The sequence below is a fragment of the Hemitrygon akajei genome, chromosome 1 (assembly GCF_048418815.1).
Source record: "Hemitrygon akajei chromosome 1, sHemAka1.3, whole genome shotgun sequence".
In the NCBI taxonomy this organism is placed as follows: domain Eukaryota; kingdom Metazoa; phylum Chordata; class Chondrichthyes; order Myliobatiformes; family Dasyatidae; genus Hemitrygon; species Hemitrygon akajei.
This window is the reverse complement of record NC_133124.1, coordinates 214590437-214611206: the sequence shown is the minus strand read 5'-3', so window position 1 is coordinate 214611206 and position 20770 is coordinate 214590437. Positions and strand designations below refer to the sequence as shown.

General features: G+C 43.0%; 1 protein-coding gene across 12 annotated transcripts in view; it reads left to right on the top strand.

Moving 5' to 3' along the window:
* Nucleotides 1-5472: 5472 nt before the first annotated feature.
* LOC140735401 (paired box protein Pax-8-like) overlaps nt 5473-20770 on the top strand; it is a 62749-nt gene continuing 47451 nt past the window's right edge. For 2 of the 12 annotated variants that reach the window (XM_073060465.1, XM_073060484.1), the window contains exons 1-2: nt 5474-5659; nt 5984-6201. In XM_073060465.1, coding sequence (XP_072916566.1) covers nt 6177-6201 — 25 coding nt within the window. In that variant the 5' untranslated portion in view covers nt 5474-5659; nt 5984-6176. The other 10 variants (XM_073060428.1, XM_073060455.1, XM_073060438.1 and 7 more) reach the window with 10 other exon arrangements.

Sequence of the window (20770 nt, the reverse complement as noted above, 5' to 3'; positions counted from 1 at the left end):
CCACCAGGAAGATAGTCAGCTGGAGTTATTATGTCATTCCACTTGTCTACAATCAGCCCTTTCCCCAGTGGAAGTCACCGCGACCTCGTCTGCCCCTGAAACAAACCCCCGACTTATCCAAGGTCCCAGCAAAGTATCAGGATCTGGGAGAAGTGTTTAGCAAACAACGGGCTCTTTCCCTGCCTCCACACTACCCTTACAATTGCGCAATTGACCTTCTCCCCGGAGCCCCTCTACCCACCAGTCAGCTGTATAACCTGTCCCAGCCAGAAAGGGAAGCAATGGAGGTTTACCTAAATGACTCTGTCGCGGCTGGCATTATCCAACCCTCATCTTCCCCTGTTGGCGCAGGTTTCTTCTTTGTGGGGAAGAAAGACAGTTCACTGCGCCCCTGCATTGACGACCGTGGCCTGAACAGCATCACCATAAAGAATAAGTATCCACTGCCCCTTATCAGCTCTGCTATCGAGCCCCTTCACGAAGCCACCATCTTCTCTAAGTTGGACCTACGGAGTGCCTATCACCTGGTCAGGATAAGGGAGGGAGATGAGTGGAAAAAAACTTTTAACACCCCTCTTGGTCACTTCGAATATCTGGTCATGCCATTCGGCCCCCGCTGTCTTCCAAGCCCTGATAAATGACGTCCTTAGGGACTTTATTAACCGTTTCGTTTTCGTTTATTTGGACGACCGGAGTCTTCAGGATCACACCCACCATGTTCGTCAGGTTCTGCCGAGGCTTTTGGAGAACAAGCTATTCGTAAAGGCAGAGAAGTGCGAATTTCATGTCCCTTCTGTCGGTTACTTGGGGTACATCATTGAGAGCGGGCAAGTGAGAACGGATCCCGAAAAGATCCGGGCGGTGGCGGAGTGGCCAAAACCCAGGACACTCAAGCAACTCCAGCGATTTCTGGGGTTCGCTAACTTCTATCGTCGCTTCTTCAGGGATTACAGCCGGGTGGTGGCAGCACTCCTTACTCGAATCACCTCTCCTGCGACCCCTTCTCACTGGACCCCCGAAGCGGACTTAGCCTTCTCGGAGCTTAAGAGGCGCTTCAGCTCCGCTCCCATTCTGGTCCAACCTGACCCCTCTTGACAATCATTGTGGAAGTCGACGCCTCCGTCTCTGGGGTGGGAGCGGTCCTCTCCCAGCGCTCCGGCCCAGACTAAAAGCTCAATCCCTGCGCCTTTTTTTTTCTCGCCGGCTAACCCCCGCTGAACGGAACCACGACGTAGGGAACCGGGAGCTACTGGCAGTCAAACTCGCTTTGGAGGAGTAGAGGCTCTGGCTGGAGGGAGCTGAACATCCATTCATCGTCTCGACAGACCACAAAAACCTCGCATACATCCAAACCACCAAACGCCTGAATTCCCGCCAAGCCCACAGGGCATTATTTTTTGGCCATTTCAGATTCACACTCACATATGGTCCTGGTTCCAAGAACGGGAAGCCCGATGCTCTCTCTCGTCAATATGTCTCCGAGGAGGGCTTCCCAACCCCGAGATCATCCTTCCATCATCCTGTGTGCTGGCTGCTCTCACATGGGAGATCGAATCCATAGTTAAAGTGGACCAATGGACTCAACCTGACCAAAGCAATGGACCCCACTATCGCCTCTTCATGCCCGACTCTATTCGGTCTCAGGTTCTCCATTGGGGGCATACTTCTCGTTTCGTCTGCCATCCCGGAATCGATCGAACTCTGTTCCTTCTGAAGAGACATTTCTGGTGGTCCTCCATGGATGCCGACACTCACTCCTTCGTATCTGCCTGTTCTGCCTGTGCCCGCGGAAAAACCTCCCATCGACCACTTGCTGGATTTCTTCGTCTCCTACCTGTCCCTAGCCGTCCTTGGTCTTACATTGCGCTGGATTTCGTTACTGGACTACCCACTTCACATGGGAACACTGTTGTACTCACCGTGGAGGACCGCTTCTCCAAAGCCATGCACTTCATAGCCCTTCCCAAACTCCCTACGATCTGTGAAACGTCACGTCTTCCACCTTCATGGAATTTCCTCTGACATTATTTCTGACCGGGGCCCCCAATTCATCTCTCAAGTTTGGAGATCCTTTAGTTAAGCCCTTGGAGCCTCAGTAAGTCTGTCTTCCGGCTTCCATCCCGCAGACTAATGGTCAAACAGAACGAGCAAACCAGGATTTGGAAGTAGCACTGCGCTGCATAACGCCAACAACCCGTCATCCTGGAGCACCCAACTCGCTTGGGTGGAGTACGCCCACAACTCCCTGGTCAGCACCGCTACCGGAATGTCACCTTTCGAATGTTCTCTCAGTTCCAACACCCTCTGTTTCCTGCACATGAAGACGACATTGCTGTGCCTTCAATTCAGGCCTATCTCCGCCGGTGCCGCAAGTTCTGGAAGGATGCACGCGCAACTCTGCTCCGCTCAGCCGACCGCAACCGGAGGATTGCCGATCGCCATCGAATTCCAGCACCCAGTTATCGGCCTGGGTAGAAGATTTGGCTCCCGTCAAAAGACATCCCCCTTAAGAATGAACCCAAGAAACTCGCCCCTCGCTACCTGGGACCATTCGAAATTGAGAGTACACAGTAATCAATCCCTCGGTGGTTAGACTCAAACTGTCCAGATCTATGCACATTTATCTCACGTTCCACGTCTCCGAATTGAAACCTGTGTCTGTCAGCCCTTTGTGCCCTCCTGCCAAACCCCTCCACCCGCCCGGATTATTGACTACCCAGCGTACACCGTCCGGCGAATACTGCGCCGCCGAGGCAGGGGTCTCCAGTACCTGGTCGATTGGGAGGGATACGGCCCGGTGGAACGTTCCTGGATTCCCCGCTTCTTCATCCTGGACTCTTCCCTCATCCATGATTTCCATCGAGTCAATCCGAACAAACCTGGTGGTTTGCCTGGAGACTCCCGTTGAGGGGAGGGGGGGGGGGGTAATGTCACGGTCCCGATCGTTAATTCCCCATTTTCCCCTAATTTCTTTTGACTGTGCCACGGTTCCGACCGTTAGTTTCCCATTTGCTCCTAATTCTCTTTGATGACGCCACACCTAGTTTCCATCTAGACCTGCGGCATAAGGACCTCGGCTTTACAACCACTAGTTGCCAGATCGTTAGCTTTGCCTGTGTGGTAATTAACGTTTCCCGGCCGCTTAGGATCATGTGTTCTAAGTTTTACTCCAGTACCGAGATCTACCGTGAAATCCCCGGCTCTCAGTGTCAAGATAAGCTTTCTAAGTTCTACTTGTTTCGAGGTTCACCGGTAAAACTCCGTCTCTCGGTTTCAAGATCCCTCCTGTTTGCTGTTCAACGCTCAAGCCCACGTTAGCATCCTAACTCAATCTCCGTGCCTGTGCCCTGCATTTGAGTTCGCCTCGTTTATTGCAACATTGCCTTTGCCAGATTTACGAACTTGCTCTCGCTCCACGGTGACAAATACAGTACTGTGCAAAAGTCGTAGGCACCCTAGCTATATATATGTACAGGAAGGCAAATGTAACTCAAATAACAACAGTAATTTGACGTGGAAAGGCTTTTTCCATTGAGAGTAGGGGAGATTCAAACAAGAGGACTTGAGTTGAGAGTTAAGGGGCAAAAGTTTAGGGGTAACACGAGGGGGAACCTCTTTACTCAGAGATTGGTAGCTGTGTGGAACGAGATTCCAGTTGAGGCAGGTTCGATATTGTCATTTAAAAAAAAGATTGGATAGGTATATGGACAGGAAAGGAATGGAGGGTTATGGGCTGAGTGCAGGTCGGTGGGACCAGGTGAGAGTAAGCATCCCGCTCGGACTAGAAGGGCCCAGATGGCCTGTTTCCATGCTATAATTGTTATATGGTTATATGTTATATGGTAATAAATAACAACAGTGGTGTGCAGAAGAGCATCTCTGAGTACACAACAAGCCAAATATTGAAGTGGATGGGTTACAGCAGCAGAAGAGCACACACATCCTGTACCTTATAAAGTGGTCATTGAGTGTAAGTTGGAGACAGAAAGCACTCTAGAGATACAGAATCAGCTGTGAATTTGGATGGCAGAGAAGTGTAAGGATGTGTCCATGCCCATAATGATGGTTGGTTGCTCTGTAATAGAGCAGCAGAATTCTAATGTAGTCAGAACCAAGAGTTTTGAAGGGCAGCACAGTAGCGTAGCAGTTAGCATAATGCTATTACAGCCAGATACCTGGGTTCAATGCCTGCCACTGTCTGTTAGGAGTTCTCCCCATGACCATGTCAGTTTCTGCCAAGTGCCCTCTCTGGTTTCCCTCCACATTGCAAAGGCTTTTGGATGGCGAGGGTGTAACTGGGTGGTGTGGACTAGCTGGATCAGAAGGGACTGTTACTGTGCTCTAAAAAAGAACCGGTGGGTGTTCCTTCTCCCAAAGATGATGAGATCCCTAAAGACACACACACAGCTCCAGACAACGTACATGATCCTCCCAATGCAGACCAATTCCATTAATGCCGTCAAGGGTAGGCCAAACTGTAATCTAAGCTCATTGTAAAAAAAAACTGTTTTCCATTCAATTACAGAGCGTGCAAAATATGATCTTAAAGAGGTCTGTGAATGACTTGTATGTAGAAATAAGTGAACCATAAAATCAAACTCACATCCGTGAATACAGAAGCCAACTGTCTTACTCAGTTCTACATAAAACTTTCTAATTATACAGTTAACCCTTGTGACTGTAATGTGACCTGCAAATAGTTTATTCCTCAACATTCCGCTCCACTGGTGTCCTCAGTCACTAACTGTCTTTGCATACTTGTTAATTTTCATTTTAGGTCTTATGCAAGTCGTTCTTCCTTTTCTCCCCCAATTCATTCGCCTCGCTTTGAACCTCTGAGCTCCCAAGTTATCAGTCGGGTTGATTTAATGTGTGTAAGCGATGTTTTACTCATTCCCTTCTCCCCCATCCGGAGACTGCAGCCTCTCCCATGGCAGCGTACACGGTTTACAGCATATGTCAAGAGTCGACCCCTGATCAGTTACACCGGCACGTTTGCGTCATCTCATCGGTTGTGATTCTTACATCTAATTTTCCATTGTTCGTGAAGTTTGGACGTGTTTAGAATTTATTTCGTGAAAAGAATGGAGTTGACAGGCAAGGATTAAGAATTTATACCGGGGACTCTTATTTAGCAAAATTGTTGTGAATTCTAAACTCCGGTAAGGTGGAAAAAGGAATCAAGAGGTAACCGGAAATGTTCTCTGTAGCTGGTTTTTTAAAAAAAACTGTTTTTCACATTGGGGACGGAGAACCCGGCTTTTGAAGCCTCCGATCGCAAACTTTCTCTCTAGCTTCCAAATTTCAAATATCAAACATCAAACGGGATGTCTTGGAGCAGATTTGAAAGTTGGAACTTGCTGAGCCTGTGTCTTTAAACCTCTCAGGTTGGTGAAGCATGTCACTAACATATACACACACACACCCCTTCCCAAATCTGAAAGCAGGCGCGCAACCAATCGCAGCTCTCGCCGTTTAAGCAGCCAGTTCCTACACACCGTCCAGTGAATAAAAACAGGCGGAAGTTTCCGTTCTATGTGCGAGCTGAATTGAACCGCTTTTGAGAAAAGGTCCGATTTATACTCACTGGCATAAAAAGAGCAAACGAGACTGGGCGTTAACTGGATTACAGATATGAGTGTATTCGAACAGGAGGCAGGTAAATCATTACAGCGTTATTTCGAATCTGGCAAAGAACCAGAACGGAGATGCGTCTGATTAACTTTGAAGGCGATTTGATGGGGGAGCATGCTCAAGTAGCATTGCATTAATAGTCAGTAGCCAACACCGCAATAATCAGCGGGTCTATTGTTTAAAAATGTTAGTTTATTAGGTAGAGCTCGAGTAATCGCAATGGTGTGAGAGGGAGGAGGGACGGCGAAAGGAGACGCAGTAAGAGGCAAGGAAATAGCGAGCCTTATAAATGACCTGTACATCAGACGATACACTTTTACGCAATCTCTGCTTTCTGTTGCACCTACAGATCAATAGAGTGTAGCTGCACTGTGTTCTTCAGACGCCACTGTTGGGTCTCTGGATCCATTGGATACCCTAGTGAGCCGGTTAAAGAGGAGAGAAACTCGCCGAAACCCTGGTCTGTAGACACGTCACTCCCCGTGTTACCTGCTTGGAGGACAGCGTCCAAAACCATCTTCACCTTGAAAGAGTAGCAAGGAATGTCCCATAGCACAGGACGATCAGGTATCTTCAACGCCCTCCTTTGAACACAATTTGTCCGCATGAGGTTCAGCAAAGGCCCACGCTCCTTGGCGACTCCCAGTTCACTTTTTCTACGTGGCCCTAATGTGCAGTGATTTACAGTTGGATATCCAGCAACGCAGTAGAGAAAGAACATTCCCTATGGGGTGTGAAAAGAATTGGTGATTTGAATTTCCCAAATATCCATCTCAATCATAAAGTAACCAGCTGATGTTGATAGATTTATTTGTACATTATTTGCGGCCTTTGCCTAGATTTAGCTCTTCCGGGAGTCAGAGGGAGTAATATTTGGGCTGCTGGATTTTAGTCATTGCAAGGGAGAATTGTTTTAAATAAGGTACGCTTATTTGGACGCCGGCTATAGTGAGATAGAGTGGATCTGACTGATAAATCTTACAATGAGATCTTTTTTCTCCGAAAACCAGCACTTTAAGTGACGCCCACTGTGTTAGTTTGATTACAATCAGCCACAGAATGTGCTTACCTCTGGTATATTAGTGTAATTTTGGAACATTCAGTGACAGAATTTGACTACTGTGACACAAAAGTGATTTGTTAAAATCTATAATCAGTTTAGTAGGGAAGACTGGCCCTAGCATACGTCTATATAACATCAAATACTGGACGAGATTTGCCTTATTGTGTGCATTTTTTGTATTACAATCATGTACTTGCTACATGTACACTGCTACATGTGTGTAATTTTTATTACATTTAGTTATAGGATCTGATTGACTGTGGTGTAATAATGTGTTTTATTACGCTCAAGCACTCGGCGAGATTGGCTCAGGCACGTGTAATTTCCTTTATTTCAGTCAGATACAGGGCAAGATTGGCCGTGGCACATGTGCGTAATAATTTCATTACAATCAGGTCAAACTTGAGATTGCCCCAAGAGCATGTGTGGAACAATTTTATGAATCAGGCGTAAGGCTGGCTTTGGTGCTAGGGTGTAATGATTTTGAGCAGGTACAGGGTGAGATTCATGAGCTATCGGTGTGCAATGATATATAAGCACCTGTAAGTGACTCGGTGTAATAATTTTAATTAGACAAACCTGGGATGAAATATATGTGATGGTGAATCGGGTTTAGTTTATTCGCACCTATATATTCAGTTTGTACTGTTTTGGAGTCAGGTGATTTACTTCACATTGGCAAGGAAGTTTACCTTGCCGAGCTGCTATCGGTGAGCTCTGCCTTCTTTGAAATCGAAATTCCCTAGTTGGACGTGAACTTAAGTATAGATTTAAAATAACCATGGCCTGAATGCTGAATTATAGTGTGTGTGTGTGTGTGTGTGTGTGTGTGTGTGTGTGTGTGTGTGTGTGTGTGTGTGTGTGTGTGTGTGTGTGTGTGTGTGTGTGTGTGTGTGTGTGTGTGTGTGTGTGTGTGTGTGTGTGTGTGTGTGTGTGTGTGGTGTGGTGTGTGTGTGTTTGTTGGAAGAGTGGGCTCTGTTAAATGTAATCAATTACACAGAATTAAATCGCAGTTGTTCGAAAGGTTGTTCCGTTCTATACCTTCCTCCTCAGTTGTTTCGATCTGTATCATATTCATGCTGTTCAGCTCGGTAACACTACAAGCAGAATTACTGCTTGCTGTGGTTAGACTGAGCCTAGATTTCTGTTGAGACTGTTGAGATTGTAACTTTATCGAAGTTTTGGAAATGGCCGATCCTTAGGAATGGGCAAAACATAAAATTTACTCTTTTAATTTTCTGTTTCGAATCTCCATTTACTCTGTTTAATTATTGACCGATATACTAACAAATTAGATTCAACCGTTGCCTTTTGCACGGTAAACGGTGGTATGTTGTCGCCTGTACAATTTTGAAATTCTTGTAAATCTTTGATCACAAAGGTGTAAGTTTAGCTTCGACGCTAAACTGAAACCCGGGTGTATTGGAAAGCACGTACCAAGCGGGGGTTGAAAGAAATTGTACAAAATTAACCTTCTTTTATCATTGATAACAAATAATTTCATATAAATGGCGAATGAAATATTTATTATAAAACCACTTCACCGGCTCTAGGAAGAATTCCCGTTGCCGTTAACATTAGCAGAGCATTTGATTACTTAAACCTGTCCTGACGCCAGGGTTATCTGCGAGTTTGCCCACCCCGAGAATGGATGTGCTTCTGTAGGGATTGTCTGTTTAAATTGGATTTAAAGTTGCATTAAAGGCAGATTGATGTTTCAGATGGCGTCCACGGGTTATGTTCTGTTCTCTCCAGGCACGATTTGTTTAAGTGATCTATAATGGTGTAAAAATAAGCGGAGCCGCAGGGGAGATGAGTCCTAGATCCCTTCTTCCAGCACATTAAACGGGGTTTCCTTTGTGCCCCCCCCCCCCCGCTATTCACATTCAGAACAAACGCTTGATAACACTGGCAATATAGTTATTAGTACCCCTCAACTATCAGGCTCTTGAACCGGAGGGGACAACTTCACTAACCTCAACACTGTTCCCACAATTTGTGGACTCACTTTCAAGGACTCTTCATCTCATGTTCTCCATATTATTATTAAGGTTTTATTGTATTTGCACAATTTGTTGTCTTTTGCACATAGGACGTGTTGCTCGTCTAGTGTGCGGTTTTTCATAGATTCTTTTGTTATTTTCTTGCCCGCAAGAAAATGAATCTCAGAGTTGATATGATGACATATATGTAATTTAATAATAAATTTACTTTGAACTTTGAATACTGGCATACAGAGACGCTACGCAGGCAGAGCTGGGGCAGGTGATGCAGACACGGAATGAGATCTGATAGAGAATGGAGGAATAAATCCGGCTTCGGAATCTTTCAGATATGATCGTATCAAACAAAACTGTCGAGAACAGCCGATTTATGAAATACTGCCGCTCACATAGTCGGCGAATGATATTACACCGGACTGACTCAATGTTAAATTGAGTACGTGAAATTTAATTAATTATTTTATACTTCAATGTAATGTACTTAAATCTAGTTAAATTTTGATAGAATTGCCCGATTATCGACAGAATTACCAACCGAATCCGGCCCGTTTTCGATATTTTAAAAAAATCTACTTTGCTTTAAAGAGGCTTGTCAAGACTTTCGTGTTATATTAGGTCCAAAATCAAACTCAGTTGAAGGGGTTGATATGACTCCCGGTCTACGAAGCTCAGCCGAGTTGAACCACTACAACACTGCATCTTATCCTAAAAATTAATGTGTCTCCATTCTTAGCGGCGGGAATACAGTGTTTCCGGGGCGAACGTTAACTGCCCACTCTCACTTGACGTTCTTCAGAGGGGCCTTCTTTATTTTTCGCCATTTGCTAGTTAATTTGTGGCGGGCTTGTAGAATTCGACGAGGAAAATCAGTTGGTAGAAATATTCCAGTTTATCGGTAAATATCTCGTCAAGCGGTAAGTGATGTGAAATCTCCGCAGACAGACGGAGAAGGTTGCCCAGGTATGTGTGTATTGCATGTACCGCTCAGAACAGAAATTCCCAGAATCAATTCACAGCTGCTGATCCTGTTTTCCCTACAGGTTAATCCGACTGATTCAGGTTCCAAGAGATGGAAATCTCTTCTGGACAGCAAGCTAGCTGTAAATAATGTGAATTTTAACGTACATTTTCGTATTTGCAAAATGGGTTGATTGAAACTATGCAGGTCTCTGCTGGCGGCTTGGGTGAGTGGGGAAGGCTCTTGCAGCGGTTTGCTTGAACTTTAGGTAGGTGGAGGGTCGCCGAGCGGAATTGCACCCCGCCGCTTTTATTGAAGGCCGCTGCAAACTCAGGCACAAGTTATATGTGTTCGTGTGCACACGTGTGTGTGTGTATGTCTGTGTGTATGCAGAGTTAATTGCAAATAGCAGTTGATTCAAGAAAGTGACAGTGATTGATCTCCGGGTCAGGGCTTTATTTCCCAATTTCAACCAGACGCTCTATATTACATATATTTTTAAAAAATCCCTTCGGTTGACAAAATCTAATTCTACTGGCAATTATTATTCATCCAATTCACTCGCATTTAACCCCCAACTCAGGTGGGTTTATAACGAGGACACTGTCCTCATGGTCGTTTTCCGCGAAATTTTTAAATTTACCGCTGTACTCTTCGGAGTCTGGAAGCGCGTTAAGTCGCCGTCTCTAAAGAATGGGATCGCAAATTATGGTTATTACTTATAAAGATAGCTTAACTTTATTTGTCATATGTACATCGAAACATACAGTGAAATGCGTTGTTTGCGCCAACTCAAGTTCATATTTATTGTCATGTACAATAACTTAAACGTGAAATATCGTAATCAATGAGTGGCAGTGAAAGATCGAACAAGAACAAAGTTGCTACAGGTTAGAGATGTCGAGACTGTTGAACATGTCACTCAACCCTCGCGGGGGGGGGGAGAGGGGGGAGTTTGTTTCCGACATCTCGGAAACAGGAGTATTTCACCTTATGTTTGCACATCAATTTGTTTTATCTCCAGTCTTTGCTTCGATTAGAGCGGAAATTTGCCGCTAGGAAAGTTGATAACGGATCCAGGTGAGGCAACGAGCAACAAGTCCAGGGGCACCGCAGTTCCGGCAGGCTGCCGCAAGCACCCGGTTTCGGGAACACCACCACTTCCCGCAGTGCCCATGTGGGGCAGAACTCTAAGAATTTGTGTCCTTTGGAGTGAATATTCAGTTTTGTTCCCGACGATCCTGGCCACCGACAGATATATCAGACGGAAGTCTACCGGGGAGACAATCTCCGATCCTCTGTCCAGTTAGTTAGTCAGTTAACTGCTGATGGGTCTCGCCGGAAACGTCGTCTCTTTATTCCTTTCCATAGATGTTGCTTGACCTGTTGAGTTCCCCCGACATTTTGTGTGTTAGTCCGAATTTCTAGCATCTGCCGAATCTCTTATCTTTATAGTTAACTTGCGTTTATGGCCCAGTTTATTCCGAAAATCAACAAGAAAACAACCATCGTCTACGAACATCAATATTAAACGACAGTTGGTGTTCTAACATTGACCCGCCGTTAGTTCCCACATAAATGCAATTTAATTTATCGATATGGTTTTAATTTAATGACAAATTGAATCTAGTATATGTAGCATTGCTGAAAGTCGTTTACAGCATCGAAACAGAATCCGGCAGTATAATTTATAAAATAACGCTGTACAACACTATGACCATAATTCATGGGGTAATCTCCAATTCTTGCAACTAGTCTGGGTAGGAAATGTTTCTTGCGACATTAAATGAAAACAGTGCACATATCAGAGATTTGAGGCGTGTGTTGCAGAAATCGATGGAACGGTTGTACGAAACGAAAGTGCAGGCTTGTGATCTTTCTCTCGCAATCTGTTCAGAGTTTAAAAAAATAATTTCGAGTCGAGCCTCATACACGCAGGGGTATCAAATGTGCACGGACATATGCAAACCTCACAATGTGACACATGCACGGAAAAGAAAGAATAAAGGATCAAAAAGGGAGGAGACAGAGCGGCCTGGAGTTCACTGCTGCTTTGGATTTAAAGCGATTCCCCCCGTTACTGGTCCTACTCTCCCAGTATCAGCATATTCCTTCCTAGTTGTGCGGCTTTGGAATTGCCACCTGTTTCCCCTTGGGCATGAGTTCTCGGCCGATGCATTGTGCTCTTCGTGGAAACCGGCGACTTAAATGCCAATTTTTAAAAAAATTATATCTAAAACTAGTACACAGGGTTGGTGCCTGAAAGAGGAAATTTGGGTTATCTTTAGCTTCTAGTTCCACGCTTAACTGTCTTAAATTCATATCTTTTTAACCCGTGAAGGTTAAAATTAGAGTCACTGCCGCCTCTCTTCTGAACTTCACATTTTAAAGGATTTCTGTTCGGAATAAAACAAAATCCCATTTGGAAAATTGTGCCCGCGTGTAACCGTCATATCAGATTTACAAAAAAAAAACAGTAATCCCGACTAAGGAAAACGATTACACTACTGGTGGAAATCAGCAGATGTTGGATGGGAGTGGGGCGGGGGGAATGGACAGTGGGCATTTCAGGCGGAGACCCTGCGTCAGGACCCGAAATACCAAGCCACTTAAGTTCTTCCAGTATCTTGTTTGTAACTTCCGATTCCAGCATTGCATTCTTTTTGTCTTTTTGGCTCACATTTGGTTGGACAGGATTAGCCACACAGACCGGACAGTCCTTTCGGTATCATGGTACCTACTACACCCGTTGGAGATCACTGAAATAACTTGGCCGAGCACCGCATATAGAAAAAAATATACGGCTCCTATCCAATCCCACAGGATATTAGCAGTGACAGAATTAGGTGCAAGAATTAGTTGCCCGCGACCACCGCGTGGATTCATCAACAATGAGGTGACAGGCGATTCTTAATTTTAAGTAAATGGGAAGCAAGTTGGAGGGGAGAGGGTTGTGGGTTGACATCAAGCAGATGGAGCAGGTGTGTGGGGTTGGGTCAGAGGTCTGTCCAATGCTGGACACCGCCTTTGGCTTTTTATTCACACCGGCTCCTGTTGCGTTACCCCCGGGGCTCTTGCCGTTCCGCCAGCCCTCTGATTTCTCGAGTTTGCGAAGAGGCAGAAAGACAAGTATCAGGTCAAGGAAGCCTTTATTTTCGTTTAATTTCCGCACGGCAATTGAAATGGAAATTAGAGGCAAGCCGCTCTAGAATGGGTTAACGAGGGCCGCGGCGGTGGGGCAGTGAAGCAGAGAGGCAGCAGATCTATCAAAGAGAGGGTAATTAGAAACAAAAACCCCTGGCTGGGTTGGGGAAGGAGGCCGAGGAAAACCGGGAGGTGGACAGAAATAGCGACAGAGATGGAGTCAATGGAACAGGGAACGAGCGACACAGGGTCAAACCCAAAAGACAAGTATCAGATAAAGTGGGGATAAAATGCAACTTGGAAATGAGGCGTGGACGAACAGACAGGAAAACTAAAATCAAAAGGAGGGAAAAAGAAGCAAAATTTTTGTACTAAGATGCTCTTTTCCATGCTTTATAACTCTGTGACTCTAAGAATATATTAAATGAGCGGTAAACAGAAGTATAATTATGGAATGATAAAGAGTGCATTAGACTCGAAGTGAAACTGACGATGTTAGAAACAGTTATCCAAGCAGTCCCATTCTCTTAATTTTTCTGTATAATTCACACCCCTCTCTTGCAAGTAGTAATTAAACCCGCTTCCCCCGCCCTTACGGGAGATCGGAACAGTTTGCTGTGTACATCTAACCGTTTCGTTTGCCACACATTTGTTTCGTCTGGTGATTCGCTCTATTCTACCGAAAACAAAATCTCATCACTTTCCCCACTTCCGCTAAATCTTTATTTAATCATCCCCACAACCGTGACTACTGTAGACAATTGGTTTCCAAGGGAGTCTTCGTAAGCTTTGCATTCGGTTCAGAATCACGACAGGCTCATAGATATACGGGTCTTTGTATTTTAATTTCATTTGATTAGTCTTTATACAAACTGGTAAAATATAAATTTCCTATGGCAACGATAGAACATTGAACATAATAGCACAGGACCTTCTACAGGTCCTTCGGCCCACTCAATATACCTGTACCGACCACAATGCCATATTAAACGAAACCTATCTGTCTTTTCTTGATCCATATCAACACCCCTAACGCGTTTCCTCAGTATGTAGGGCATGGAAAACAGTTCTCATAGTTACTTGTACATTGTGTTTTGTAGGATTGCTTATGTATAATATGTTTTTGAAATTATGTTCATTATGCTTATTGTGTTTTTTATGCTGCAACGGATCTGGAGTAACAATCATTTCGTTCTCCTTTACACTGATACTGAAGAATGACAAACAATTTTGAATCTTGAATCTTGAATCTGGAATGGAATCCAGATCCAAATCAAGGTGAAATAACTTTCTAATTTCATCAACTTTGTAATAATAATATTTTAATTTTCTTTTGACAATTACATTGAGGTAAAATGTCAGACCAGCATTTGTGTAAAATTAATAATTCTGTAATTTTGGATTTTGATCATTTTTAAATACTCTTGACAAATTGATATCTTCCAATGAGCTGCTTGCCTGAGATTATGAGTCAGTGTTTGAGATAGCTTGCATTAGCACTGGGATAACACCATTTCATGGATCTTGTCCTGGTTATAACCATCAGGGAATCTTCTCACCTTGATGGATGAGTATCTTTTACTAATGCAACTAATACATTTTGTTTAAATTATTCCACTCTCTCTTTGCTTCTTCTTCTTCTTCTTCTTCTTCTTCTATCCTTTCTCCTCCTAAAGTTCCTGACATTCTGGTTCTGCAGAAACAGACCTTTGGTAGCTTGTCAAGTGACCATTTACTCATGTGAATTAATTTTTGACAGCATCAGGGGCAAGTTCAATCATGTCTTGGACAAGTGATCAACATTCAGTCACATGGCTTGACTATTTCTGCACCTGCCCCCTCCTGACCCATGCACCACCCTCCCCTTTCAAGCCTGCGGATAAAGAAGACAATTGCAGTGGTCCTTTTGAGATCAGCTAATTCAAATTCCTCTTCCAGTCTTGTATCTTTTAGTTCCCCATAACTGCTATGTTTGATGTAGTTTATAGGTTGACCTTGGTGCGGACAGTAATTCTATTACTGGACCTACAGTGTTCTAGATTATAATGTAAAATGAATAAATAAAAGCCAGAATAGGCAGATGGAGTTGTAGCAAATACTTCAATAGACATATAATGAATAAATACTTTGTTGAGAAACAGAACTGCATTTCTATTCTACTGAAGTAATATGCTTATTATGGTGTTAAGAACAGTAGGCATCTTCAGCATTGAGAGAATTACAGAGCCTAGCAAAGGATGGCCAAAGACTGATACATAGAGCTACTTAAAAGGAAAATGTATTTTGCAAATTATTAGAGCTTTAGTGACAATATAACAGGATTGATAAATCAATGTACATTTTAAAAGGCATTCATTAAAGTACCAAACAAGGGTTGCTACATAAAAAAACAGAAATTACTGGAAATATCCAGCAGGTCAGGCAGCATCCTTGAGGAAAAAAAGGCATTAATATTTCAGGCTGTGGTGAAAGTTTGTCGGTTGAGAACAGTAATTCTAGTTTTCTCTCTCCATGGATAATGTGTGATCTCTTAAATATTCCCAGCATTTCCTATTGCTATTTCAGATATCTGCAGTTTTTTTTTGTTTTCTGATTATTGCTGGCCCCTCAGCTAATTATGATCTATTCTGAGGCTCTTATTGGTCGGGGCCAACCATGGATGTTGTGACCTTGCTGTCTACGAGATAAACAAAGCAGTATACAAGCCAAAGCAGTATGATATGGAGAGCAAGTTGTTGCCTATGCAGAAGTCTCCCCCTCTCCATGAAGCTGATTAATCCAAAGGAACGCAGTGTCGCCAATTTGCCAGTCAGCATTGAACTCATTATAGGACACACTTGGGGACTCCAGCTCCAGATTTTTCCTTGGGGTTTACTTCTGAAGCCTTCCCCATGATTGGGTATAGCTGTAAGGCAGCAGCAGTTTGAAATCTGAGTTTTCCTTCTCCTAAGTGAACTGCCAACCACACTGAGGAGCCCCACTTGCCTGAAGTGTTGGTTTTAAGGTGCCAGTAGCTTGCCTTTGCCCCTTTTCCTGTTAGTAAGACAGTTCCACCCGGCTTAGTAGTTAAGCCCCATGTGAAGGCCAGGAGCTGGACTTGGACTTGGTTGTCAGAGGCTATTGAAACCCACACCATTGAGAACATTTAAAAGTTATAGGTATCTTATTCCCACTACGATCCCCAGTTATGTCAACCTTAAGAAACCTATGGTCTATGTTCATAATGTAAGTGAAAGAGCCAAGAAAACGACATCCTGCACGAATAGGATGCAAAGAGCTTGCCAAACTTGAGTGGGCAAAAAGAAGGCAGATATGTTATAATGTAGGAAATATGGGAGAAATCATTTTGTTGGAACTGGAACACAGATTTTTTAAATTGTGAAAAGCTAGTGAATAGGGACTTAGACTTTTTTGTGAATGAAATACAGAAAATTAATCTGAAAATGTGCAGGGACACCATGAAATTTGGAAGGTAAATCATTAAGTGGCAGAATGGACTCTGGAATACAAGAGTTAGAATACCCATTTTTTGCAAATACGAAGGGCATTGGAGTGCTGCACGTAGTTTTGATCTCAGTGTCGAAGGCACTATGTTCTTGTCTTCAATGCAGTACATAACAGATTCAGTCTTGCAATAAAGGATTGTCATCCAAGCTGTGAATTAGTAGCATCAGCTCCTTGGTAGAGTTAAGGAGAATGAGATGTGATTTCACTGAAGCATAACATTCTAAAGGGGTTCCAAGAATAGATGTGGAAAAACTGTTTGCCCAGTTAAAAGAATCAAGAACTAGTAGGAATAATCTGAACAAGGGGACTCAGATATTTAGGGCTGAGATGAAAAGAAGTTTCTTCATTCAGAAGGGCTGTGATTCTGTAGAATTCTCTCTCCTAAGAAGGTTGAGGATGCTCAGTTATTCATGTAATCAAGAGTAAGAACAAAAGTAGTTTGGACACTTAAGATAATCAAGAGGTATATTGATTGCTAAATTAGAGCTAGAATGGCAAAGCGACTTTGGGAGGACTCCTGGCTCATTGGCCCCTACTCCTGTCACAGAATACTACACCGTGAAATAGTTCTAATCGGTGAAATCTATTATTGTTGCTGATAGGAAGATAGGTCAAAAATAAAGTGGATCAGAGATTTGTTTGACTTTGGTACTGGACTGTAGCCTACACTAAAAACCAAATATTATTAAAGAATTTTGAATTAATTCTGAACAATGCAAATAAAGGTATGGATGCTGAGATTGGCACAGGAATACAAGATGGGAAGGAAACTCACACTGTTTTACAAAAAGTTAAAATACTGGTCAGTGCTTGGGGCAATGATGGAAGATTTGGCCTTGGTGCTATAGGTAGGGGAAAAACAAAGTTTCTTGTTGCAGACACAGGAGACAACACTAGATTTTCAATAATCTCTTTGGTTCTAGTGCTAGGAATAAACTCTGATGCCTCCCTATATGATCAAGTAGCCTGCTGATACTGAGGTACCTAGGTTCAGATATGAAGAATAAACACTTGGAAATGAACCATAGACAGTGTAAACACCTTTGGGAGGGAACTATTGAAAGGGATCTTAAGGAATTTGCTCTAAAAGTTGCTCAAACACGTCAAAATTATGTAGTCTAAGAGCTTACGTTTTTACTGATATACTCCCCCAAAAAACTTTGAGACCAGCAATGTTATGATCACTTGTTCCTGAAGGCTCAACAACTTCTGTACTCAAAATTATCCCTTGAATGTTACAGAATATGTAGAATATCTGAACCTCTGCTTCCTGTTCTGATGTCTGTACTGACTAGCAAAAGTTTCTGTTAGCCCTGTCTAATATACATTCCCAGCTGAAAAATGGTTCTATTTTTTAATCTATTCTTTCCAAAGAAAGTAAAAGATGAAATTCCTGTGTTAATAAAAATTGATATCCTGCATATACTGTATAATTACCTCCTAACAAATTACTGCTTTGAACCACAGAACTTCTATGTAGCTTTGTTGCTTTCTGTGACCCTCAAACAGGCGATCTGACCCTCAAAGCTCATAGTGCTCCTTTTGATTTCTCAGTTTCTGCTTGCACTTCGTTCTTCTTGGTTTATTGTGCCTTTCTTTGGTTCTTTGACTCATTGCTTTGTGGATAAATGAATTCTCAAAGCCAGATTAACACTGTTGAGGCTAATATTTGACTCGAATTACAGATGGCTTGAAAAACTATTTGAACAAACACCTATTCGTAATTCAGAATAGATCTGTTGGTAGTGACTTGAGCTCACATTATTTTAAAAAAAAGGGCATAGCATATGGCCATTCCAATGAATCAATCTAGAGCAGGGATTCCCAAACAGGGGTCCATGGACCCCTTGCTTGATGGCATTGGTCCATGGCATAAAAAAGGTTGGGAATCCCTGACTGAGAGAGATCTTCATATTATATCACTGTAATAATAAATTGTTTCTTAAATGGTTTAAATTTCTTAAATTGTTTCTTAATAGCTGTTGCCTCCATGATATCTGGAACCTTACTCTACAAGCTGACAGTCCACTCTTTGATATTATTACTGATATTTTTAACTTGAATTAATTAATATTCCATTAGATTTTTGAAATAACATTAGCAACCCTATAATGAATAATATAATGCACCTTGCGGAGCAGACTCAGAGGGCCAAATGACCTAATTCTGCTCCTATATCTGATTGGTCTTATAAATCACAAATGGATAAATGGACTGAAAAACCTCTGCACTCCCCGGAAAGCATTTAACTGTCATGCTTTCAGATAATCAGTACACAAACACTATAAAGTTTGATTGGAATCTCCTTGAACTTACATTTGACAGTTTTGCCATTGTTACTCAGCATCAGAACAGCTTTGTTGATTGTTCTGCTCCTTGGTTGGACTATTTGAGCATACTGTCTACTGGACTTCAGAAATCACTATTAGCTTCGTTTTTAATCAATTCAACAGTGTTGGTCATCTGCCATCTGCTTTCTTCCCTACTACTTTACTGTTTACTGCATTAAATACATCTTTGTTCATTCACATCTTTGGTTTAACAGAATTACTGGTTTATATATTACAACCATCATGTTATCATTTCCTGTTTGTCACCTTATGTACAGACACACATCTCTAGCATCACTTTATAGACATACAATCAACGTACATAAGCTATCTTATGTATTTATATATATTGTGTTTTTTTTAATCAGTATGTTCCTTATCCTACTGTTTTTTTGTGCTGCATCAGATCTGGAGTAACAATTATTTAATTCTCCTTTACACTTGTGTAATGGAAATGACATTGAACAATCTTGAATCCTATACAACATTACATAAATTTGACCAATTTGCCCAAGTATCTGTATATTAGAAACAATAGAACTCCATTACCCCTCTAGAATTTGCACCCCAAATAATCTCACAAAAATACCAAGTGTATCCTCATTTTCGGCTACTTAATTCTCAATTTCCAAGGCCCACTATGAATCTTAGTTTATTTATTGAAAACTTTACTGCAACTGAAAAGCAAACAATTGAGATAAAGTGTCAGGAAATGTAGAAGAGATTTGACCCAAACTCAGAGCAAAGAAGATGATTTGCAATTAGCGATCACTTTTATAATAACTGCAAAATAACAAGCATCACCAGTGGCCAGTGGGTGTTATGAATGTTGTCTACCACTCATCACCCTGGCGGATATAGATCAGGTTGTATGCACTCTGTAGGTCCAGTTTGGTGAAGATCTGGGCCCCACAGAGTGCATCATTCATCAGAGGAGAGGTGCCAATTCTTAATGGTGATTTTATTGAGTCCACAGTAGTTGATGTAGAAAGGAAGACCCCCATCTTTCCTTTTGAAAAAGCATCCTACACCAGCTGTGGACTGGGATAGTCAAATGAAGCCTTGCTGTAGTGCTTTGGCAATGTAGTCATTCAGGCTCGGGTTTCAGGAGTTGAGAAGGAGGGCTGATGACCTCGGGAAGGTGTGGTGTCCAGGAGGGGGTTGTGTGGTCTGTGAGGAAACAGAGTATTGGCTTACTTTTTATTGAAGGCGATGGTCAAGTTGTGGTATTGCTGAGGTCAAGAGTTTCTTCATTGTCCATGGAATTACAGGGTGAAGTCAGCAGAGGTTGTAGGCAGATGGGCCCCCAACTAGACAGTGACCTGTATGATCAGGTGGAGTGAGGGTCATGAGCGGAAAGCTGGGGCAAGATGAGAGGAGTATTAGGCAAGGTGATAAGGAGGAATTGGGTGGATTCACAGTGCTCCCTGATGCTCATGTGCCCAGGCTGTGTGTTTGCTCTGACCATCCCAGACCCCAAGCAATGTCTTTCAATGGTTCTGATGCAGAGGGGGCGAGAGATGGGCTCAATAACCTAATCTACAGTCTGGTCCAGAAAGTTGCCTGCTGGACCAGAATCCACCAGAACCTCCTGAGTGTGTTGAATCATAGCGGTGTGGAGGACAGAGAGAGAGAGAGTCAGGCTATGGTGCTGGAATGAGAGGCCAGGCAGAACTTACCAGATAGAAGTCCCCTTGTCTCTACCTGATGGCACTGTTTTCCACAGATGCAGTGGATATTTGATATGTAGACGACCAGTGGCTTCTTAGTAAACATACAAGTTGTTTCTCCATTGATCTCATGTTCTAGGTGGGGTTAAGGGAGCTCCTACTGGCATTAGTTCTGGAGGCATTGATATTGAGGGTCCTGCAGCCCAAAATGGCTCTGAGAACAGAACTGGGTTTTAGCTGATGACTTGGAGGGTCATTCCATAAGACACTTATCAATTCAGAAAGCTAGATGAGGCTTGAAGTTGGTGGGCATCTTTCAGGTAGACAGCTCATCTTTCATGCACTCAGAGTGGTCATGATGGTAATGGGCCAGCAGAGCGTCTGAATTCCAGCTGCACTCTGCCGCAAGGGTCCTGAATTCCACAATGTAATCCAACATTAAGTGTGAGGCAAAGTATTCG